At 52.1% G+C, this 22,700-nt stretch overlaps 9 protein-coding genes across 9 annotated transcripts; 4 read left to right on the top strand and 5 right to left on the bottom strand.

Moving 5' to 3' along the window:
* Nucleotides 1-2,356: 2,356 nt before the first annotated feature.
* IAR55_003513 (uncharacterized protein) lies at nucleotides 2,357-2,879 on the top strand (the record flags this gene model as incomplete). Its single annotated transcript, XM_066946620.1, has 2 exons — nucleotides 2,357-2,402; nucleotides 2,587-2,879. 2 exons carry the CDS (start codon nucleotides 2,357-2,359, stop codon nucleotides 2,877-2,879), a joined length of 339 nt encoding a protein of 112 aa, XP_066803012.1.
* A 308-nt stretch (nucleotides 2,880-3,187) lies between these two features.
* Nucleotides 3,188-4,900, bottom strand: IAR55_003514 (pH-response regulator protein palC; the record flags this gene model as incomplete). Its single annotated transcript, XM_066946621.1, has 5 exons — nucleotides 3,188-3,406; nucleotides 3,476-4,079; nucleotides 4,137-4,527; nucleotides 4,583-4,664; nucleotides 4,715-4,900. 5 exons carry the CDS (start codon nucleotides 4,898-4,900, stop codon nucleotides 3,188-3,190), a joined length of 1,482 nt encoding a protein of 493 aa, XP_066803013.1.
* Nucleotides 4,901-5,415: 515 nt separating this feature from the next.
* Nucleotides 5,416-6,907, bottom strand: IAR55_003515 (uncharacterized protein; the record flags this gene model as incomplete). The annotated part of the gene is made up of 7 exons (XM_066946622.1): nucleotides 5,416-5,811; nucleotides 5,877-5,925; nucleotides 5,980-6,046; nucleotides 6,112-6,212; nucleotides 6,277-6,307; nucleotides 6,363-6,638; nucleotides 6,703-6,907. 7 exons carry the CDS (start codon nucleotides 6,905-6,907, stop codon nucleotides 5,416-5,418), a joined length of 1,125 nt encoding a protein of 374 aa, XP_066803014.1.
* Nucleotides 6,908-7,299: 392 nt separating this feature from the next.
* On the top strand, nucleotides 7,300-11,130 carry IAR55_003516 (uncharacterized protein; the record flags this gene model as incomplete). Its single annotated transcript, XM_066946623.1, has 19 exons — nucleotides 7,300-7,379; nucleotides 7,463-7,565; nucleotides 7,634-7,871; nucleotides 7,948-8,240; nucleotides 8,313-8,693; nucleotides 8,752-8,821; nucleotides 8,880-9,033; nucleotides 9,092-9,179; nucleotides 9,236-9,309; nucleotides 9,371-9,525; nucleotides 9,579-9,623; nucleotides 9,683-9,781; nucleotides 9,835-9,854; nucleotides 9,907-10,006; nucleotides 10,059-10,169; nucleotides 10,229-10,437; nucleotides 10,500-10,510; nucleotides 10,568-10,702; nucleotides 10,794-11,130. 19 exons carry the CDS (start codon nucleotides 7,300-7,302, stop codon nucleotides 11,128-11,130), a joined length of 2,703 nt encoding a protein of 900 aa, XP_066803015.1.
* A 407-nt stretch (nucleotides 11,131-11,537) lies between these two features.
* IAR55_003517 (adenylylsulfate kinase) lies at nucleotides 11,538-13,145 on the bottom strand (the record flags this gene model as incomplete). Its single annotated transcript, XM_066946624.1, has 6 exons — nucleotides 11,538-11,677; nucleotides 11,932-12,154; nucleotides 12,310-12,345; nucleotides 12,450-12,545; nucleotides 12,774-12,859; nucleotides 13,118-13,145. The coding sequence occupies 6 exons, from the start codon at nucleotides 13,143-13,145 to the stop codon at nucleotides 11,538-11,540; spliced, it is 609 nt and encodes a 202-aa protein (XP_066803016.1).
* Nucleotides 13,146-13,691: 546 nt separating this feature from the next.
* IAR55_003518 (uncharacterized protein) lies at nucleotides 13,692-15,912 on the bottom strand (the record flags this gene model as incomplete). The annotated part of the gene is made up of 9 exons (XM_066946625.1): nucleotides 13,692-13,743; nucleotides 13,802-14,127; nucleotides 14,182-14,244; nucleotides 14,297-14,737; nucleotides 14,792-14,839; nucleotides 14,891-15,167; nucleotides 15,228-15,480; nucleotides 15,560-15,805; nucleotides 15,882-15,912. The coding sequence occupies 9 exons, from the start codon at nucleotides 15,910-15,912 to the stop codon at nucleotides 13,692-13,694; spliced, it is 1,737 nt and encodes a 578-aa protein (XP_066803017.1).
* A 441-nt stretch (nucleotides 15,913-16,353) lies between these two features.
* IAR55_003519 (uncharacterized protein) lies at nucleotides 16,354-17,365 on the top strand (the record flags this gene model as incomplete). Its single annotated transcript, XM_066946626.1, has 5 exons — nucleotides 16,354-16,369; nucleotides 16,467-16,557; nucleotides 16,700-16,935; nucleotides 17,029-17,079; nucleotides 17,142-17,365. The coding sequence occupies 5 exons, from the start codon at nucleotides 16,354-16,356 to the stop codon at nucleotides 17,363-17,365; spliced, it is 618 nt and encodes a 205-aa protein (XP_066803018.1).
* A 461-nt stretch (nucleotides 17,366-17,826) lies between these two features.
* On the top strand, nucleotides 17,827-20,117 carry IAR55_003520 (uncharacterized protein; the record flags this gene model as incomplete). The annotated part of the gene is made up of 8 exons (XM_066946627.1): nucleotides 17,827-17,862; nucleotides 17,988-18,346; nucleotides 18,469-18,657; nucleotides 18,875-18,974; nucleotides 19,147-19,257; nucleotides 19,380-19,516; nucleotides 19,737-19,835; nucleotides 20,063-20,117. The coding sequence occupies 8 exons, from the start codon at nucleotides 17,827-17,829 to the stop codon at nucleotides 20,115-20,117; spliced, it is 1,086 nt and encodes a 361-aa protein (XP_066803019.1).
* An 851-nt stretch (nucleotides 20,118-20,968) lies between these two features.
* IAR55_003521 (serine/threonine-protein phosphatase PP2A catalytic subunit) lies at nucleotides 20,969-22,616 on the bottom strand (the record flags this gene model as incomplete). Its single annotated transcript, XM_066946628.1, has 7 exons — nucleotides 20,969-20,977; nucleotides 21,041-21,104; nucleotides 21,165-21,336; nucleotides 21,439-21,637; nucleotides 21,723-22,022; nucleotides 22,089-22,172; nucleotides 22,527-22,616. The coding sequence occupies 7 exons, from the start codon at nucleotides 22,614-22,616 to the stop codon at nucleotides 20,969-20,971; spliced, it is 918 nt and encodes a 305-aa protein (XP_066803020.1).
* Nucleotides 22,617-22,700: the final 84 nt, after the last annotated feature.

Consider the following 22,700-nt stretch of genomic DNA (forward strand, 5'->3'; position numbering starts at 1 on the left):
GGTACGAGGAGAGGAGACTGGTTAGGAGATCAAGAGAGGGTTGTGGCGGGGAGATGGGTTGTGAGATGAGATGTGCGGTTCGGCGGGTTGATGGATTGCAGAAGTGATAGTTGGATGGCTGATAGGGTATTGACAATGGGAAGAGGAGTATGAACCGAGTGGATAGTACCGAACTTGATTCCAACACGACAATGCGGTGCGAAATACAACAGTGATTGGGGTAGTATCACAGGGAGCAGGCTAAAACGTGCGCAGTTTCAATAAATCTCTATGACGTTGTCGATCCCTTTTATGTTATCGGTCTGAGGTGAAAGGTGCGCGTCGGTCGAGGAGGAGTAGGTGCAAGGAGTTCTGACACAGCGGTTCGTCGGCGTCGGCGTTGCTGTGGCCGTGATCAATCGATCAGCAGGGCCGACAAATGATCGTTGGCGGTATGAAGCTGACGGTTGAACGATGCTGGTCTATTTATAAGACCGACTCCTTGCGTTTCACCGTGACACTTGATCGAGGCGATGAACACAGCCGTCTTTCGGATTCCAACAATCTATGGTTACGGACTGCGATTGAGACGATATCCCCCTGCTCGTTTCGGTCGATCTTGCAGTCGGATCGGACTCCCGTCTCTGTTGAGTACTTGATTTTCCATATATATGGCGGTTGATGGAATCGAGTTCGCTGATAAGCGAGCGCTGGCACTCGTCCAGCACGACCAATCCAAACCCCACACAATCAAGCCCTGGCCCGAACCCAAGCCCATCGAGGTCAAGCCCTTTGCTGCCTGCCATGGCCAACCTGGCTGCCCGCCCGCCCGCCCGCCTCCTCAACCGTTTGCCGTTCCGTCACATATCTTCGGTCATTCTTTCTAATCCTCTCCAGCTTAAGCATGATGAAAACTCCCATATCTACCCTGAAACATAAAACGTCACCTTGTCCCGCTTCCCGAGACCGCAGTATCATCATCATGGCTGAGCGGTGGGGCGTCTGTGTCCCACGCTGGCGGTACCGTACCGCACATGTTCCGCTGCTGTGGAGAACTAGCACGTGTGGTGGTAAGGGTGAGGTGGAACGATGAGAAAGGCGAAAGAAAGGTGTAGAGAACGCGCTAAGAATGAATCGATGGAAATCCCTATTCCCTGAAACATTGGATGATCTCATTTACCTGTGATCTCGAGGTGATCCAACTGTGGCGTGGCGATGCACTTCAAGACGGCACAATGCACCGTCTTCCATGAGATGCAAGTAGGCCAAGCAGCTTGCTGATGCTCGTGTCGTTGGAGCAGATCAATTTGGGAAGCTCGCAGCCATGCTGTTATAGTGGAAATCTCAAGTTTGAAGGTAATGATGCACCGGCTCCAGGTTGTTTCAGACCAGCTTCGAGACTGCTTTTCGTCACAACATGGATATGCGCTCTCTGCGCTTCGCTGATCGCACAAGGAATCATGACTCCATTTTATGGGTCTATCAATCACTCAGTGTCCTCACTCCTAGTTGACACTGTGCAGGACTATACTGGGCGGCTGATATGCATCTTATCGGCTTATCGACGATCTCGGGCGAGATCCAGCTAGCACGATCAGTGGTGCCATCACCGGGAGTTCTGAAGCAGACTGTCTTCCAATCACGCATTTCCGCTCACAATCTGCATGCACCAAAAGGAGTATTGTGATGATACTCAGACCGGTAGGTTTATTCCAGTCCGGAACACCAGGGCGAGACGATGGCCACATGCACCCTATGTCGTCGGATGTCATCATTCGTGATACCGAACGGTCTGGCAAGCGAATCTTCACTCAACGTATGTTCCTGCCTTTCCCGTCAATCGTTTTCCGTTGGCTATCATTGCTATTCCGACTGCTTGGAGAGATCATATTCGCCAAGATCGGTGAGCACAGAGCACTTCGTTTGATATCACATGACGAAAAGGGAGCAGCCTTTCCACTTCACCCCGACGACCTCTCCCTCCTCTCCTCCTTCAGTCTCCGTTTGGGACCCCCACAAAACCCAAAGGAAGATACAACGGATCGCGGTATCGTCTCAGACCAGCCTCCTCCTTTCGTCGAAGTTCTCCGACAAAGTCCTTTGAGCGTCTACAACGGCCAATTCCCTGTGGTCTTGGTCACACGATTGAAAAAGGGATATAAAGAGGTTGACGGTTGAAGCAGAGGTTGGAAGCTCATCCACTCATCCAGTTACAGTATTCAGCGCCAAACAATCAGTCAGTGAAGCACTCAAGACCGATCAGATCCGGCATCAAAGCCCCTCTCGATTACGCCCGACTATCCACTCGGGATTTCAAGGACACTTCGGGAGCACTGAGCGATAACTGTACACCAACAAAAGTAGACACCGACTTACAATGCCATCTGTCATGCTTGTCCGAGAAGGTCAGACTGATCTCGCTCGTGAGTATTAGTTTTCTTCGAGTGGGGTCGCGCGCGCCGGATTCTCCCTTGGGCTCCATCGGTCACATAAATCATGCTCCTTCTTCGTCACTCACATTCCACGATCGCCCCCCATTTCTCCGTCTCCTGCAGCCCTCATAATACCGTCCTGACCTGAACGACCACTGACATACCAACCCCTCAGCCTTCTCACCACCCGACCTCTCCCTCGCCCACACCCAATGGTTACTCGAGCTCTCGAGTCGTCTCGACCGTCTGACCCACGCCCGAGCCCATTCTGTCGACCTCGACTATTCAGGCACGTCCATCGATGCGGATATCGTCGCGCCGCTCGAAGAGGCAGTGGACGAGGCGAGGAGGATGGTGTGTTCGCTTGGGGGTGAGATGAGGAGGAGAAGTGAGGGCACGTTGCCTGTTTGGATGGGTCAGGGTCAAGGTCAGAATGGGATGACGAGGGCTAACTCTGCTGGAAAGTAAGATCGGGTCAGAGGATAGGTTGTCTTGCAGTATCTTAACACAAAAAGAGGAATGGCCGGTCTTGTCGTTGTCGTAGTTACATCTATGTATCCTTTGCTGGAATCCAGTGAACCGTCCCTCATGGCGTTGCGATCATAACAATTACGATAAGTGTCTCACCTCAGCCCAGCACTCGGAGCAGACAAGAAGTGATAGGTCCGACTCCCCAGCGTATGCATGATAGTATGTATTAGGTACAGATGTGAGAAGGTGAAATTCAGTGCAGGATCCCCTTCATGCTTGACCACCCCGACCGCCCTCCACGCCGCTCAATAGTAATTACCCTTGCCAGCATAGTCCGTATCAGCCACGGCCTCTGTCCCATCTCCTTCGCCATCCTCGCTTTCCTCGCCATTTGCATCGTCCAGTCTAGCTCGACGGGTGGGTTGGAACTTGCTTGCGGGAGGGGTGAACGGTTTCGCAGCGAAGATCGGACGTCCGGACGGCACGATCAACGATGAGACCGGTGGTATCGGTTGGAAAGCGACCTTGGATCGCGGTATCAGCTCACGGCTTGGATCTCCTCGATACCCGCTGATCAGAGTGCCTATACTCACCGTGTCATTCTGCTTTGTATACGAACTGACCCAAGCCTTGACATCTTCCACTCCTCTTTCCACTCTACCCTTTCTCGCCTTACGTTCCTCTTTCTTACGCTCGTTACTCCTCCCCAAGCTCAAACCCTTCATCCTCTCTCTCATCTTCGAATCTTCCAGTTCCTCCAACCGACCTCGTGCGTCCTTACACCACGCTATCGCTTCTCCCACTTTCATCCCTTTCCCATTCTCGCCCGCATCCACCCCCAACCATTTGTGCGACAGGGCCTGGGCGAGCTGCGATTCTTTCCGGAGATATCGTTTGAGAGGCGCGATGATCTCGCCCTCGACCGAGTCGTTCTCCGGTAGTTCTTTCTCTTTATCTGACTTTGCGAACAGTTTTCGGGGACCGGAAGAGCTTTCCGATGTGGCTGATTGATGCACTTTCAACAGGGCTCGAGAAGATGTGTAGAGGGAAGCAACGTGGAGGTAGAGTTTAGCCAGGAGAGATGCTGATGGGTGATTGGGAGGTAATGGTGGACCGGGAGGGGCGAACAGCGTGTAAGGTAGAACGGGCAAAAGCAGTTTTCGAATAGCGGTCAGATGAGCATCGGCGAGGAACATCCTACCATTGCAAATCAGCACAAATGCGAGCATCGATCAAGCTCGAAGCGACACTCACATAGACAGTCCCTTGAATGTCTCCCGACTAGATTCAGCAGGCCATCTATTCTTGCCCACTCTGCCTCCACAAGCAGTTTTCACCGGTTCGATATCCAGACAAACGTTCTCCGCTGCCCATTCTGCCACTCCGCCAGCTTGACAGAGCAGGTCGACGGCTCTACCCAGACCGGCAGTCGTCCGTTTCTCGTCCTCTGTGGACATGTGTGGGGCGATCTTGGAGCCTGGTTGAAGTTCGAAAGTGGGCAATGAAGAAAGGATAGAATGAGCATAGTTCGACAGAGCAAGTGTGTATGTGAGGATGCACATGAGATATTCCGAATGTATTGAGAGTAACGGAAGGAGAGGAATGGACATGGTGTAGTGTGTCAGGGGTGCTCGCCAAGGGAAGGCTGCAGTGAAACATCAGTTGACTTGTTCTGCGATTCACATAACACAGACGCTCACTGGGCTCCCCCTTGAAAAGCAGCTCATCGGCATCTAGACAAGCGATGATCCCTCGAAGATACGGTAGGTAGATCTGTACAGCCTATGAGAACAAGTCAGCTTGACCACCCATCCAGAAGGGCTGGAGCTCACATCCAGCACGGCCAAGGCACTAGAACCAGGCTCATTGTCGGCAACGCCTTTCAACGCCAGGTGCAATCTCGTCCTCGCGGCTGTAGCCTCAGAGAGGACAGAAGCGTAACTGGTGGAAGGGTCATGGAGGATCGAGGAGAAGGTGAGGAGCGAGGTGGTAGGGAGAGGAAATAGGTAAGGCGGCATGATAGGTCCTGGAGGGGAAGATGTTGATGGGTACGCAAGGACCCACTCGCTTTTGAGATCTCAACATTTGCACCAGACGATTATAACGCCAAGAGCAACAAGGACTGTCTGTCGTCTGGGCATTGAATTCAACTTCCCCTCGGAGTTGAATACAATCTCCGGTTTGTTGACAACGAACTAGTAAATGTCCAGTGATACGTTCTTTGAGAGGGATACCGTCGGGATGGATGAGCTGAGGGAGATTCATATCTTTCATATGCACTTCATGACGCAGGCTATGATCGCAGTTGTGTCTTTCAATGGTCAAATTCATCGAACGTACATCGCGCCCGTCGAATGATAGTGAGCCAATTCTCAATGTCATCGGTCGAGGCGGTTCCGGTTCTGGACTGTGCCGGACTTTCGGTCCCGCACGCATTCCTGCCCTATGTGATGCCATAGGCACAAGTCTATCTTTGATGTCCAGAGCCGATCGGGCGGCAGGCTCGCGATACCGCATACATCGTCTGTCTAAACTACTTCCTTCCTCCAGGAGACTGTTTCCCCCCACCCAGCTGCTTCCTCGTATCGTCAAATCTCCTCACGATGACCTGACATTGCGTCACTGCGCAAAGCTGTCTGCTCTTCCCTTTGACCTCATCATTGAACAGCTGCAATCCCGCCGCCTTCTCCACATGTTCCACGGGGACGATGAAACTTCTCAGATCCGCTTCGTCTGGAATCTCCTTGTTAGGAAGGACGAAAGCTCCCAAAGCGAGCTCTTTGATGGTGGATGGGGACGTGAAGCTTTTCTCGTTAGGGTTGGAAGACGGTTTTTGAGGGTATGAGAAGTCAGGTCGAGAGGCGAGGATCACTTTGGCAAAGTGGGTAGGAACAGAGACAGATGGTGGGTTTCCGATGACTTCGTAGGACTAGAAGGGCAATGGACCACGTTAAAGACTACTGAGATGCGAAGCCAGATCTGAGATTAACTCACTACTTTCCACTTGCCGTCCGGCTGCCTGGCCGGAAGGTACAGGGGAACTCTGTGGAGAGGTATCAGCTTACATTGGCAACTTGCGTACCGTGGAGCAGCTTACGTGAAAACGTAGACATCTTCGAAATTGCTGGTCAGCCGTCGACAAAAATCTTCAACGTATGCCCAGTCTGATTTGATTTGTCCGATCAGCTGAGACCTCGCCATATGGATCATCGACGTGGACCTCACTCACAATGTCGATTGAAACCGTCTCCGACCTGAGGCGCGATATTGGTCAGATAAAATGTCTCGTCCATAGCTTGTTGTGAGATCTTCGCATCGGCAGCGGGGACCCTACACACATTCAGTCAGGTGGTCGTCAGCTGCTGAGTATTAAAGGGGGCCTTCATTGACCTACATGTGTCCTCTATCGTAACCGCTCTTAAAGTCTGACAGGGGCTCTTAGTGATCTACAGCTGAGCTGCATCTTACATATCCGCTCACAATCCTGTAGCTTCGCCCTGAAGAACTCTGGCACCGTCTCATCTTCCATAAAAGTGCTCTTCGATCTATCTCCCTTCACGACGACGCTCGATTGTCCAGTAGTATCAGCTCCCCGAGCGACTTCCAGTGGTACGGGAGTAGTGTTGGGTGCTGAAGGAGGTGGTGTTCTGGCTAGAGAAGTCTGAGTGAGATGTTCGGCTGTCCAAGCAGGATGACGGAGTCGTCGGTCGTAAGCTGCTGTGTAAGCTGTCCTCTTGAGGACGTCGGGAGTCGGGCCTATGGTCGCATCCATAGTCGGGTCAGCGCACGTCATAGAAGACCTGAAACCGAGTCGACTCGCCGGGAAATCCTCCGGCAAGGACAGCACTCCCGCTTGCTGTCGGGATCAGTCCCCTTGACTCCTGTCTTCCACCTTCAGGAGGAGGCGGGGGAAGTTGGCCATTGGAAGGCGTTGGGACCGCCGTTTTTCGAGGATAGAAAACACCCGCTCCGACACCCAGGGTGAGACCTGCTGCGAAGAGCAGCGACGGACCAATAGTGGGCATGGTGCTCTTCCAATTCAGTCGTAGTATGAAGTCTGTCGTGACATACAAGAAACCATTACGGTGTATGTCGTTGCCGTCACGTAGCTAGTGGTCGCAACTTTTCCTGTTGCTGGTGCCCTGTGTGAGCAAAGTGGAGGTGTGTGGTTGTATTGATTAGGATCTGTTTTGTAATCCGATGCGGCCTTAATTCCTGATGCCGATTAGAAAGCATGACTATGGCAGATGGGCCCGAGACTCCGACGGAGACGTCTCGCCGCGCTGTCTCACGTGAAATACACGCGTGAGAGGCGGACCACAAAGTAGGCTCGAATGCGACGGTGGAGGACAACTTTCTCATTGTATGTCCCATTCAACTAGGTCTGGTTCGAAGCGACATCAGAGCGGCCATCGACATGTCGACCGAATACCTTATGAGTGATATCACTGCTGTGCTCGATGCCCTTATGGGCACGGCTGACGAGCCAAGACAGGAGTGAGTGGTGGGTTCACGACATCAGCAACAGCACAATTTGCTTGAGAAAATGTTGAAGCGGATGACAACTGACCCATACTCAGAGCTGAGAGGCACTTGGGACGACTGACACTCGAACAGCCTGCCGAGGTACTTCTGCTTCTTGCGCAGGTTGGTGCACAAGGAGTAGGGGGCTTCCAGCTCGACGTGAGTATCTGTGCTCAAGTTCTTGTCGATTATCGATCTATAGTGCTGATCGATGCCTTCTAAACCAGCACCGACTGCTCGCCCTCATCCTGCTCAAGCGCCTTGCGTTCATACCTCTCCCTGGACTATTTCTCAACGCCCAAGCACAAAATGCGACAGCACCTTTCGATGTCATTCGAGAGCTCACCAGGGGGCGTATAGAGACCGTCCTATGTGCGGGTCTGAAAGACGAAGTGGACGTCCGAATGCGTAAGGGTCTTGGAGCATGTGCGGCCGCCTGGGCTCAAGAAAGCTCGATACGGCATAGTGAGTGCGATGTGCATCTCCCTTCCTTTCTTGTGAAGCGTAGGACTTCGTGACTGATGCTGCCGCTGTCGAATAGGACCTCTGTTACCTCTTCCGCCGGTATTGCTCGAACTTACAACCTCTCCTCAACCTTTCCATCGATTCACGCCCTTCCAGCTTCTTGACATGACACCTACCCTCCTTGTCGACTCAGTCAGCGACCCGCTACCAGTAGATCAGCTTGCTCAAATCCTGCTGGCCGGGCTTAACGACCCTAGTGTCGACGTACGAGTGGAGGCTATGAAAGCTATGCGGAGCGTAATAATGGAGGGCGTCACGGGGAAAGAAAGGGAACAAATCGGTGCAGGACTTGTACTGCAGGCGTTTCAAGTGAGTCAGGATGCATTAGCGAGAGGGGAAGGATCGGCATCTGATCAGGTGTTATTGACATGCGCTCTTTAGACACTGCCCCAGTTACCACCTAGTCTGCTATCTCACGCTCTGGTCCCTCTGGTAGACCTTGCCACAATGCATCCTCAACTCTACATCCCTTCACTATCTGCCGTACTGCCATATCTTCTCGCCTTGCTCTCTCCACCGCCTCAATCCCACTTACAAGGATATCAATTTTCATCCTATCCACCAAGTACCCTGTCATTGGAAGATTGGGAAGACATAGCAAACCCCGCGACTGAGATAATACTCTCACTGGCCGAGTTGAAATACAATCAGATCGGGCAATGGGAAGGCGGAAGAGTGGGGAGGGAGATGGTGGGATTGTTGATTGGAAGACAGGTGTCGAGCTTCGAAGAGGATTGCAAGGAATGGGTGGAGGCAACAGATGTGAGTGATTTGATCTTCTTGGAGTAGCCTCTCGAGATGAAGGTTGACGTGGGTATAGCTCGACGAGGAAGACGAAGATTATCCTATATTCTCCGAGGAGGCGTTGGATCGTTTGGCGATGGCCATAGGTAAGTCCTCTGACTTCTTGATAGTGATTGTGATCAACGAAGCTGACACAGGGCGTAGGTGGGGAAGCAATCCTGCCATCATTATCGGAGCAAGTCCAACCGTTACTATCACAGTCAGACTGGCGATGTCGATATTCAGCTCTGATTGCGATCGCCAGCTTAGCAGAGGGCTGTCTCGACGAGTTACAACCGAGAATACGAGATGTCCTGATGTGAGTGGGCAAATGGGGGGAGGGGGGGTTCAAACGGCTCGTACCTGACCGCACACAGGATCATCTCACCCACCGCAAAGGATCCTCATCCAAGAGTCAGATATGGGTTCTTACAGTGTATCGGTCAGCTCTGCACCGATTGCGATGTAGGTGGCGGATTCGCGAAAACCGCAAAATGCCACTCACTTACCCTTACAAATAGAAGACGTTACAGACCGCATTCACCGGTAGCGTCCTCGAAATCTGCTTAGCATTACTGGACGATCCTATAATGCGGTCAGTCCCCCGCATTGTTGCTTACCTAACGCCTCGCATTGATCGCACTTGATGTTTCTAGAGTACGAGTCCATTCCGCAGCATGCATGACCAACTTCTTCCAAGACGCCGATAGCTCTTCGGTCGCACCATTTTTGGAACCTGTGATCAGGGGACTGGTGAATCTGTACGAGACTGGACCACTTTACGCGAAAGAGCAGGTACTGGCGACGTTGTGTAAGTCCTCACAAGCGCTCGGAGTCGGAGCGCAAAGCTGACTCACTACCAAGCGAACGTGGCAATCAGTGCTGATCTCACTTTCACACCATACTATCGTATGTAGTGCTTCTTGATACGGTTGGGCGACTTCTGACACTTTGACGTCAACGTATAGGCAGCGTCATGGATCTACTTTTGCATATCCTAACAACTTGTACCGAGAAGACGCACCGGAAATTACAAGGCAGAGCAATAGAATGTGCCAGTATGACAGGTGAGCAGTGATGGACAAGGTGTCGGGTATTGGGCTGACGCCCACGAATTCAGGTATGTCTGTTGGCAAATCTGTATGTATCTGAACCCTGTGAATGTGACGAAGATCACTCATAGGGTGCATAGACGTTTGCACCAGACGCGGTGAAGCTCGCTCAAATTATGATTGGTATCCAAAACCAAGTCACCGAGTCAGATGACTGTCGAGCGGGATATCTCATGGAAGGTGAGTCATGCCACCTTCGCCCGATTCCGGAATACTGATGTGTGATACATAGCCTGGGCAACCTTGTGTCGAACGCTTGGAGACGACTTCGCACCCTTCTTGACTCACGTTGTGCCCCCTTTGCTAAAGGCGGCATCGTACAAGCCACCGAAGACCAACAAGCGTATGTCAAGCTTGCTGCGAAGTACTCCGACTTGTCCGCTGATATATCACCGGTCGCAGCCCTGGCAACGTTTGAGGACACGCCCAATGATGTAGAAGAAGCCATCGTTACAGCCAATACAGCTGAGATGGATGAGAAAGTCGTCGCATTTGAGAACCTCACTGTCTATGCGTTCCAGATGAGAGCGAGATTCGAGCCATGGCTGGGAGCGAGCATGGCTCTAAGTCTGGAGGGATTGACATTCCCTCATTCCGAGGCGGTTAGAGAGGTGAGTAGGGGTTATCTCTGCGCGAGTCATACTTCCAACACTTGCTTGTTGTATTCTCGCAGGCTGCAGCATTGTAAGTGTCCTTTGTGCCGTACAATGTGTGAAACACAGTGCTGAGTGCTTGTCGCAGTTTGGTCCCCGGTCTGTTACAAGTTGCCAAGGACGCAGGAGCATGGAACGAGAGTCCGGAGAACCTTGTTGAGGTGTTCCAGCAGGTAATCGGCGCAATCATAAAAGAGCAGGACTGGTCTTTCCTTGCGTTGTTGTGAGTGTCTTCTCGTCAGACGAACAGTTGTTCTTCATCTTTTATAAGGCTGACTGAGTATTCGACTAATGCGTATTGATTGCTCGAATAGATACAAATCATTCACGGACTCATTACACGTCATTGCGACCCCACTCCCCGCGGATCTTTCCAATCGAATGATAAGCAACACCCGTTCTCACTTGAACGACTTACATACGACACGACTCGATCGTGAAGCTCAATCACCGTATATGGACGAAGCGGACAGAGAGATATATCTGGAGGAGCAAAGGGATGAGAATACGTGTGTGGACATGATGGGGAAGAGTATGGACATGATCGTGAGGATAGGAGGGGAAGGGATGAGGGGAGGGGTGGACGAGGTGAAAAGTCTGATTAGAGCGGTGAGAAAGAGGGGACTGAAAGGTGGTAGAGAGTACAGATGAGGGGAGGGAAATAGACAGGACCGATGAGGCAGGAGGTGATGATCGATGCAAGTGGTAGATCTGCAGTACACGACTTGGCTGTGAATTGCCCCCAGGGTCAGGGTCACAATGACCACGGTCGTCTCCTTGGTCCAAAGGTCCAAAGGTCGGATGGTCTTCCTGACGAGGATGACGTGCATCATCGAGACGGTTTTGCTTCTCGATGACTATTGTACGCAGATTTTTAAGCGATACTGTACAGCCTTTTTCATGACGATGCATGTCCATCAAATCTGCAGTATGATTACGAATACGAATGACCATGTATCTACCGGGCGCATGATCATGCTAGATCACCGTCTACCTGCTCACCCTCTGGCCGGTTTCGATTCCGGTAAGAAGAATGTAATCAGACTAAACTCCACGATTTAGACGGAAGAGATCAATCCGTTCTCCAGGAGATACTTGACCACGATCTCAACGGCTCCAGCGACGTCGACTTGGTCTGTCCTGATGTGGATCTCGGGGGCCGTGGGCGGTTCGTAAGGTGCTGAGACGCCGGTGAAGTCTTTGGGTGTGGAGAAGAAGAAAGGGATGGATCAGCTCGTACTTTGAATCTCGTCATCTAAACATGAGGTTGTTTTCAGGTAGAAGGTAGAAAGGACACGCATAGAAGGAGAGTCGAAGTAGGAGAATAATCAAGACGACTAGTTCTGATAATTTCGTTGTATCTCTCTCGCCCCAGTCGTAGCCAACACCTCCCGACTCCTTTCCTCTTGTTCACACCCGAGATGTGTTTCCGTAGTCCAAGCACACACTCACCTTTGATCTCACCGGCCCTCGCCTTCTTATACAACCCCTTGGGATCCCTCTGCTCCACCACGCTCAAGGGCGCATCAACAAACACCTCGATGAAGGGAAGACCCGCTTTCTCATGCAGGTCTCGGGCGAGTTGACGGTCGGAGACGTAAGGGGAGATGAAGGCGGTGACGGAGAGGGTGGAAGAGGCGGCGAAGAGGAGGGATACCTCGCCGATTCGTCGGATCTGAGTCAGGTGGATGCAATGAGATGTTTAGCTCGAATAGCGTGTTTGAGATTTCCAAGATAGATATAGGGGATGAGATTGAGATGTGAAAGAGATTTGTGGGAAGTAGAGATGTACGATTGAGGGGGAGCGAAAAGAGAATCAATCAGACTTACGTTCTCAATACGAGAAGCTTGGTCAAACCCGAGGTCCTGAACGAGCAGACCCATGGATCTCAGCACCAACTCTCCCCTCTTCTGATCATGGTGTCCCTCAACACCCGCCTCGACCGACTCCACTCCCGACTCTCACTCACCTTGTTCAAGCCGAATCGGATGTTGTCTCCGTCCAACCTGTATGCGTGGAGTTTCTTGTGGAGGAGATGCTGTTCGAGAGCGGTGGCGATGGTGGACTAGTACAGCCAAGGCCAGGTTATTTACGTCAGTAGCGGCTAGATTGCTCAAGAGTGAGAGTGAGACGGAGATGGAGCATGACAAGAGCGGTACAAGGGTCCGGTAGGTCATTGTGGGCGAAACGCTGAAAGGGTAATGCAGAACGGAAGGAAAGAAGTGGAAAGGGTCTGGATCGTGCACAAGCTCTTATGATCGAAGATACGAGTGGTTCAGCAGCCCACACTCACCTTGCCTGAAGCACTGAGACCGGTCAACCAGATCGTCGCTCCTTTCTGACCGAGAAGACCATCTCTCTCGTCTTGAGTGACGGCGCCTACACGAAGAGCGATCAGCTCGGGTTCGGGTCCGTTGCTCATTCCTGCTGCGCCATGACGTCTATAATGACTCCGATCATGGACATGGCCAGAGAAAGATCACTCTCCATCTTTCGGTGCGCAGGTGTCCTGAAGCGGGTTGTACAGCGAGCAGAATTGATTTCTTTCACTCTTTGGAAAGGGGAGTGAAAGTGGAAGTGGGGTTTTAGTGGGGAGCGAGAGTGTGTGCGGTGGGTGACAGTGGGAGGGATGCTTACCTGGGTGAAAAGTGATGTTAGTAGCCATGACGTATTGAGATATGCGACGACGTATGAGTGTGTATATGTATCGTGTGTGTATGCGTATGAGTATGGATACAAGGTCAGAAGACAAGTCGATCTGAATCGATGCAGTTGTGGATGACGGTCAATGATGAAGCAGAAATATTAAAGATGAAAGATGGAAAAACCCACGAAAACAGCAAAGCAGCAGCATCATTGTCATCACGCCATTTCTCAATTCCCAAATCAGCGTGATTCCAGATCGCAAGTCAGTTTAGACCGACCACACCCTGTTGACTGCCCTTGATTCCCCTTGAGCGGAGAGATAAGATAACCGCAAGGTGTTCACACCCGTTTTGCACTAGCACTTGCATCACCTGCCCCAGTGTCCTTGTTTTCCATTCATTCACCTTTGATTCTTCCTGCATAAGCTTTGGACTCTCATTCGCATATCCTTCGTGTATGTACACTTCCTGATCAGATCTTCTTGACACCGACTTTGCATTCCGTCGATATCGTCTATCTACTGGTGTACAACTCCGCAAGGTCCCTTCTCTCCGCGACCCATTCCCTATCCTGAAAAGCCGATTCCGCCTCCCGTCGCGTTACCGCTCGCGTAGGTCCTATCGAGACTCATCCTCAGTACACACTCGAAACAGCACCATCAACATTCGCACTCACTTTCTTCCACCTGCCCAGGGTCTAGGCGCAGGGAACATCCCCTTCATGGGGAATGTCCAACTGCCAACCACGGCTTGAGGTTCAGGTACGCCGTCCTCATCTTCATCGTCATACTCTGCATCACCTCCCCCGCCGTTCCCGTTGATATGTGAGAATCCGTTGGAAGCCGGAGTCACGATGGGAGGAGCGATTGAGGCTCTGTTGCCTGCAGCAGCGGAAAGACCAGGAGGAGGTGGTGGTGGTGGGAACGCCGTGCCGGCTGGCTGGGGACGAACACGATCTGGAGAGGGGGACGGCGGAGCGGCTCGAATGGGAGGAACGGCACGCTAAGATGACAGAAATCAGTACAAGCAGTCAGATGGGATATACATTCCGCTCACTGCTGCAGGACTGGGACCAGGTGGAGGAGGTGGGGGAGCTGCAGGTGGCGCAGGGGGAAGTCTCTAAAATCACATGAGCGAGGAAGATCGAAAAGTGCGGGGATGGCGCACTCACCGCAGCAGGACTGAGTCCAGGTGGAGGAGGAGGGGGAGCAGGAGGAGGCACGCTCGGTCTGCTTGCACCTCTCGCTGCGGGACTCATAGCATTCGGCAGAGGAGGAGGGGCATCATAGTATTCTTCCTCTTCTTCCTCTGGCTCTGATTCGTATGCAGGTCTAGGAGGAGCGGGAGGGGGCATAGCACGAGGCGGCGGTAGTCTCCTTGGTCCATCGGCTGGAGGAGCGGGCGGAGGTGGAGGCGCTGGAGGGGCCGGAGGGGGAGCCGAGCCTGATGATATCGAATTGGATGAAGGCCGTCGAGGAGGTGAAGGCGCTCTCAGAGTCGGCGTGGAGGGTAGTGGTGGTGGAAGAGTACGAGCTGGCGGAGCGGTCATACTGGGTGTTCGAGACGGCAATGCCGGCGGTCCCGTTGGTCGAGGAGGTGGAGGAGGTGCTCGCTGCAACATATGTCAGCTTTGTGAAGTAACGTTACGATAACGAGCTCTATTTACTGGTGCATGAGACCCAGGAGGAGGCGGTGGTGGCGGAGGGATAGATCGCTATATCACAGATTAGCTCGAGATGGTTTGCTGTACATTTGTCACACTTACACCGGGTCCCGAACTTCCTGGTCTACTAGGTAAAGCTGGTGCCCTGCCTGGCAGCGGTGGAGGTGCTGGGGCGTGTCGAACAGAATGACTTGGAGGCGGAGGAGGCGGTGCTGGAGGTGTTGAAGGAGTAGACCTTATTGGGGGAACAGGCACTCTGGTAGGGGGTGTAGGTGCATGACGAACGGGCGGTGCGGGAGAAGGAGGCGCTGGAGGTGGGGGAACTCTTGCGGGAGGAGCTCGTGGGGGCGCGGGGGGTGCTGGAGGAGCGGGTGGCGCACTGTTGTTCTGCGTCAGTACCTGGGATCGCTAAGTCGAAGAGACAGCAGCTATGACTGACCTTCTTACAGGGGGAGCAGGAGTGCCTCGACTGGGAGGTCCAAGTGGCGGTGGAGGCGGGGGAGGGGGAGGCGCAGCAGGTGGTCCTCTGCCAGGAGCAGGAGGAGGTGGGGGAGGTGCTGGAGGTGCTGGAGGTGCATGTTTAGGTGGTCCACCAGGAGGAGGGGGTGGGGCTGGTGGGCCTGCTGACGGTCTGGCAGGAGCTCGGCTCGCTGACGGTACAGGAGGTGCTTTAGCCAAGCTATGTGACGCAGCTGGGAAGGTTCGGATGGTCAATACCGATGTCATAGACATGCCTGCTGGCACAGGGAAGCAGGTTGGCTTCCGACGTACAGCTTGATCTATCTCCTGCCTTTTTCAGAGTTGGCATACCACCCGCGAATAGTCCAGCTAGTTGAGATGCAGGATCGCTCCCTCCCATAGCCGGGGCGAGAGGCGGAGCAGAGCCAGCAGGGGCACGACCGCCTCCTCCCCCTCCCCCTCCACCACCACCCCCACCACCACTTTCGCCAGGTACCGTTCCAGCGACGAGGGGTTTTGATTTGTCAACTGTGACGGCTTTCTTCAGGCCCTTGCCCTCTGTGACAACGAAACACTTGTCAGCGTGACGACTGGAATGTAAAAAGAAAGAATAAACGGTAAGGAAGCAACGAACGTTGGATTTGCGACAGAAGCGCAGCGTTCATCTTGACAGCTGTCTGCGATTCGACCGGGACTTGTCGGTTGTATCTATCTCTAGACCTAGGGATGAGATGTCTGCGAAGAGGACTGTGGTCAAGGGAGCGTGATCAGTCCGTCGCATTGAATCGAGGTGGTGGTGATGTGATGGAGGTGGATGCTGATGCTGTGTCCCGACGTCAACGTCATGTTCCAAGGAAGGACGGGATAAAGTCGATAAAATGGACCGATGTGATAAATCCCAAACGCCACCGCTGCTTTCTCCCCCGTTATCAGCAGCAGAGAGAGCAGATCCAACTGGACCGATACAAACCCACCTCGCTCACCCAACTTCAACTTGCAACGCCTCCAGTCTCCAGTCTCCAGTCTCCAGTCTCCAGTCTCCAGTCTCCAGTCTCCATCCCATTCATACAGATAGGTCAACAGGCAGTCCTCGATAGTTTCTCACCATGAACTTCTCACCGTGTAAGTGCAGTTTACCGCCCACTTGTTCCCACGCACGCCGGCCATGTCTCTACTTGGAAAGGCTAATGGACCATCGCTTTGTTCTCGGCCGTCACAGACCAACCGCCCCCTGACGTCCCCTCGACAGACCCACCAGAGTCGTCGAAGAAGAGCGGCAAGGGAAAAGTGAAAAGACCATGGTTCACTAGGTCAGTTCAGCCCTCTGATCTAGACCTGTCCCGGGGGAGCACGTCATGTTCGCGTGGACTGTGACAAGATATGAGACACTGCCCCAAGAACGAATGTGATACGGAGCTAATATCGTGCATGAAATCATCTTAACATCCGCAGAGATCAGTCTTCATACAACACCTCATCATATCAATCAGGAGGCTCGCTCTCCGACCCTACATCCGTCCCTCAATCATACTCGAATGATCCCGAATCAGCTACTTTCCTGCCCAACGGCGGTGGAGTGGGCAGCGCCTCAGCAGGGGACGTGGATAGGGCGAATGCTTGGGAAAGCAGATTCGGTTGGAGGGTCGATGTGATGGCTGCTGCGAGCTATCTAGGCGGTCCGGTCACTGGTGAGTCGTGTGGCTGAATGTTCTACGAATGTTTCCACATCATGCAGCCTGTAGGCTGCGGACAATGTCACTAATGGTATGATAACGTTGTAGCTCTGCTGTTCCTGATACTCGAGACGCAGAACGACTATGTTCGATTTCACGGTGAGGCCCCCTCACCTGTGCACTTGAGCCACTCACTAGCTGACATCCACCGACTTGTCTAGCTTATCAATCCGCTCTGCTCACCACACCACTTCTCGCCCTCTTGCTCATATTCAACCTCCTCATCCGACTACCTGCCTTCTTCCGCTGGATACTGATAATAGGAAGCGTGGCGATCACCCTCTACACGAGTTTCAGAGCCTGGAAAGATGCACAGGAGGGACTGGGAAGGTATTGGTTGCCGTATATCGGTGAAGTGGCAGAGAGGTGGGTGAACGAGGAGTAGAATGGGCAGTCCCAGCTAGCATCATTACACGGATGGTTCTGGGCCACACACAGAGAGATACACGTATGCATGTAGAGGTTGTCTAGTGATTCGAGTGGCACGATGTCATGCTATCGTGACATCTATCTATCCCTCGTGCTCTCGTCGAGGAATGACTTGCAGCTTTCAGGTTGATTATCGGATGCGGAGTGCGCCGCTGTTTTGACACGAGCCAATAACTCACATCTCTCGTACTGTCTCGACTTTGTGAAGAGACTTCTCCATCTCGATCATTGTGTATAGAAAATAGTCTTCAACCTGACGAGAAGAGCCGTTCAATTTGCTCAAGGCCATCTCCCGACTGACCCCGCCGGTCCTGACGACCCGCCTACTGTGCAAATACCCGGAAAGAAGCGCAAAGCGCAGGTGTACTATCTGACCGACTTTTCTTTCCAAAACCGATTTCCAAGTCTGTGAAGAGGATGTTACCGATATGGGCTCGAGGTGGGAAGCCTGTGGTGAGTGGGTTCGGATCCACCAAACTTCGACGAGCAGGAGGATCTCAACTTGGTCCTTCTCGATCTCTGCTCGTCTTCAGCTCTACTTTCAGGCTGACGGGACTTGCCGTTTTATCGCGACACAGACGATCCCTCTCCCGAAACCGTACCACCTATCAATCTCACCACTCCCCCTTCTACTATTACTCATCTTCGGAATATACTTCCTCTTCCATTCACCTACTCCCACCAGCAAATACCCCTTGACGACCTCCCCATTCCTAATCAAACCGACGCAATTCCTCCCTCCACCACCTATCGATCGACCGTCCTACCTCCCCGAGCCCGTCTCTCCCAAGAAGAAGGGCATGGTCGTCCCTGATAGCGTGCATTATGTGTATGGTTTGAAACCGCTAGAGGGGAGTAAGGGGGAGGAATTCCCTTACTATGCTTATTTGGCTATGAGAAGCGCGCTGGTGAATCTAAGACCGAAGGTCATCTATTTGTGAGTCGAGTGATGTTCATTCGTTTGGCGTCGCCCATGAAAATGAGCCCATCGTTCGTTTCTCGTCAAGACCTCTTTGCTGGATTGCCCTCACTGTGAGCTGACGGTCGACTCTCGTCCAGCCACTACCTACACCTACCCACCGGCCCATGGTGGGACCTCATCGCACCTCGTCTGACATTGATCAAGACCCAAGTTCCCGACTCGATCTATGGCAGACCTCTCAGTCATTTCGCCCACAAGGCGGACGTGCTGAGACTGATGGCTATGAAGTATTCGGGCGGGATATATCTTGATATAGATATTTATGTGTGAGTTGGAGCGTTGGGATCAGACTTGTCTGTGGAGGCACCGGTCACAGCTAGGTTGTATAAGATTGGGGTGAGACAGCAAGGCATGGAAAGAGGGAGCGAGCGAATGGAGTCTCCAATCCGAGCGAAGTCCAAATTGTGTGAACATTGTGAAAGCGGACTCTATCACAACGGTGCCTGTATCAAGAGCACGCTCGCTGAAAGCCTCGGATCTCAGCGTCAAACCGTTCGACGATCTCTTGTATTTCCCGGCGACACTGGGTATGGAAGCTTCTCCCGACTCACGTCGTGATGCCTTGGATCCAGAAGGATTATGCGTGAGTGCCAGCGTTCCACTGTTCCACTCCTGTAGATTTCTCTATGAAGTAGGCATTGAGCCCTGCACATCCACTCCTGCGAATCCGGGACGATCGACTCCACGTCTTGTTCTCCTTGTGTATTCTAAATCACTTTTGCCCAACTGACGTCTCGACCGAATCCTCCTGACAGAACGCAATCATCATTTCTGCGCCTAACTCAACGTTCATTGATCGATGGTTGGCCTCGTACGACTCATTTGACGGAGGCGTATGGGCCCAACATAGTGTCCAAAAACCTTGGGTGAGTTCCGTGTGAGCCTATCTATGCCTCGAGTCAGCTGGAATTCGGTGTGGCCAACATAAAGCGTGAGAAAGATACAAGACGAGGGGAAGGGATGGCTTATACTTTGCTCTTTCTATCAGGAAATCGCAAGATCGCATCCTGATGAGATCCAGGTATTGTCTGAACGCGCGTTCTTCTGGCCAATGTGGCATGGGGAAGAAATCCAAAAGACACACGAGACGACAGAACATGATTTCCAGAAGACTGGGCAGTATGCGTGAGCGTCTCCTTTGTGCAATGCGTTTGGGCGAGCATTGGTCTGTTTGCAAGTGCAACTGGAGGACAAAGGGAAAGCAACGATTGCAAAAGTGGACCGACTGGTCGAGTTGATGCGAAATGGATCGCCTTGATCTTGATATGGATGCAGTCAACGGAGAATATGGAGTGGTACACTGACGCCTCTGATCACATATACCCGCGTTATTTCATTCACGCAGATATCACGCATGGGAATCATTAGCTATGAAATACCTCGAGAACCTATCTCCCAAATCTCTCAGAGACAACGAAAACAGTTTCAACAGGATGGTGAGAACGTGAGTATGAGTCTTCCTTCCCGTCCCTTTCTTCCCGCCTTCCTTCCGGATGATTCCTGTCCTCTCTCTCTCTCTCTCTCTTTTTTTTTATTTATTCAAGACCGGGCGAGGCCCTGTTGTTGTTGTTGTTGTGGTTGTGGTTGTTGTGGTTGTTGTGGTTGTGGTTGTTGTGGTTGTGGTTGTGAGTCTCATGTACTGATCCGTTTGTGGGCTGGTTTTGCACTTAGCTTTATCGGTCCAGAAGATGAGATGACGTATAGAAAGTGGAAGGGACATGATTGATCTGAGCTATGAAGACAGGCTTGAAGGGCGAAGGGCGAAGGGCGAAGGGCGCATCAATGCAGTCGCAGTAACTTGGTTCGATCCTGTCCTTGATGCGATAACGGCTCGGTCATATGATGTACAGTACTCGTACAGTAGTGTCGGAGGGCCAAGTCGTCGAGTCCAATCAGACTACCGTCTCAACTGTCAACTGTATCGAAGGAGAGGCATCAGTGCAGGCCGACTGGTCTGCTCCAATGCATTCTAAATGGTCTGCAGTGGAGAGGAATAACCTTCGCAACTCCGGCTTGCTATACCAGTAACGTTATTTGGGACTTCATTCAGTCGTACATGTCTCCTTGTCTTCAATCCGTCACCGTCACGTTTGAACAAGATCGATTCACTGGATGGTGGAGCAGACATTTCGACACGATCACGAACATCTTCTCTCTTATGGTCAATGTGTATTTATAGCAAGGCATCTAAAATACGACTCGTACTGTGATCAACCTCGCTTGCGGTCCCCTTTTCCTCTTTCAAATCCAGAAAACAGCCCCTCATCTTTCTTTGCTTTGCTTTTTTCCCACACATGACTTCTCTCTCATTCTCTTTCTCTCTTGACATCCCTTCGACTCTCCTCTAGCCTGCTCGCTCGCGCTTGGTGAAACACTAAAATAAACGAAATGACATAAAATGGGAAAAATGGGAGGTCTCTTGGGGTATATATCTTGTGATTTCTCATCTCTTGGGTTTCTTTGCTCTTTGGAGTCTTGGTCGTCGGTCAATAGCTGGTCGGGTTGTAGGCAGCACGGATGGATGTGTATGCGTGTCCGGAAGAGAGGGTTATGTCAGGTATATCGAGCTCGAATCGTTTAGAGGAACTACAACATCACCCGTCAGCTTTGTAAGTCTCGACCACTTCAAAGTGCTGCAACTCGACTCACGTAGTCTGGAGGTCTTCGAGAAACGAGGGGTTCACCAGCTCTTGGTGCAGGGTCGAATTGGAGGCTGCATTAGGTATTTGCTCGATCAGCAACTGCCTCACTCACATAGGCACACCACACTCACAAGGTGTACTTCAAAGCATCGTCGACCTCGAGGATGGCAGCTTGATTACCACATCTATAACAGTAGTTTGGCGCAGAGAAGATGGTGACGACGTTTCGCTCTTGTGACCATGAGAAACCTTCCATGACAAGTTGATGCGCTCGAGCAACCAGTGTAAGGCCGTTGTTGTGGTCTGGGAAAGGAAGTGGTCAGCTTCTTCAGGCGCGCTGACAAAGGTAGACCCTGCATGCTAACGAAAAGTGAACAGTGCATAGTGAAGGAAATGAACACTCACTGAAGGCCTCTGAGATGTCTTGTCCGAAAGTGTAACCTGCTCCTCGCGGACTGATACCCCAACCACATCTGTCATCTGGGTCTGACCACAACAAGTCACACATCGGTCCCTCGTGGGGTACTTCTTGGATACGGTCGATGGATCGGATGTGGTCGAGAGTGTCGATGGAAGGTGATAGACCGCCGTGAAGGCAGAAGATCTAAACGCGGAGTTGTTAGTGATACAATGGGAAGCAAATGCAGCTGAATGCCGTGTTGGTTGGCTCAGTGAGGATCCAGACTCACTTGATTGTCGATCAAGGCTGTCAAGGGGAGATAATCGAACAGATCCGTGAAGAACTTCCACACGTTCGCATTACCGTATTTCCTCAGACATTCATCGTAGAACCCATACACCTGAGTGATCTGTCTCGACTCGTGATTACCACGGAGGATCGTCACTCGATCGCGGTAACGGAGTTTGAGAGCAACGAGCAAGGTGACCGTCTCGACAGAATAGTAACCTCGATCGACGTAATCGCCCATGAAGAGATAATTTGTGTCGGGCGAGTTACCGCCGATTCGGAATAATTCAGATAGATCGTGCTACGACACGCGACAGGTCAACTTCGCTCTCTCGGCTCGGGAGGGGGACAGAGGCCGATGACATACGAATTGACCGTGGATGTCACCACAGACTGTGACGGGACATCGAACAGGTTGAACGTTGGATTCCTCCATTAAGACTTCTCTAGCCTATCGATAGAGAAGCGAACGTGAAGCAATCATCAGCATCGATCTCTTGGTCCATACAAAGAAGATTTGAAGCATGTCGGGGATTGACATCCGCAATGAAAGAGAAAGGAAGGTTGAGAGGGGTACACGTTCATCTCAAACCCAGTGACGCATCATCAAGCGTTTCTTCCTGTTTACCGCCATATCTGTCCCAATGGGATCTTTCCAACAGTGCCCACTGGTAGTCCTCTTATGAACCAGATTACACGTCCACCTCCAAGAATCTCCGCCCATCCACTCCCATCTCCCACCCCCCCTTGCTCAGCACACACGATCTGACACCTGTCCAGCACCGGTTCATTCGACTCCACTCACCTTATCACAAAGTTTCTTGACCTCTGGCTCGCTCAGCGGCTTGCACTGCATGAGCTGTGAGATCCAAGCGTCCACATCGTCATTTGACATCTTGAGAATGTGATGCGGGGGAGGAAAGGATGGAGCGGTGTCCGTGTCCGTGTTGTGTCGTGCTTGTGCTCGAGCTCTGTATAG

This window comes from Kwoniella newhampshirensis, chromosome 6, assembly GCF_039105145.1.
Source record: "Kwoniella newhampshirensis strain CBS 13917 chromosome 6, whole genome shotgun sequence".
NCBI lineage: Eukaryota > Fungi > Basidiomycota > Tremellomycetes > Tremellales > Cryptococcaceae > Kwoniella > Kwoniella newhampshirensis.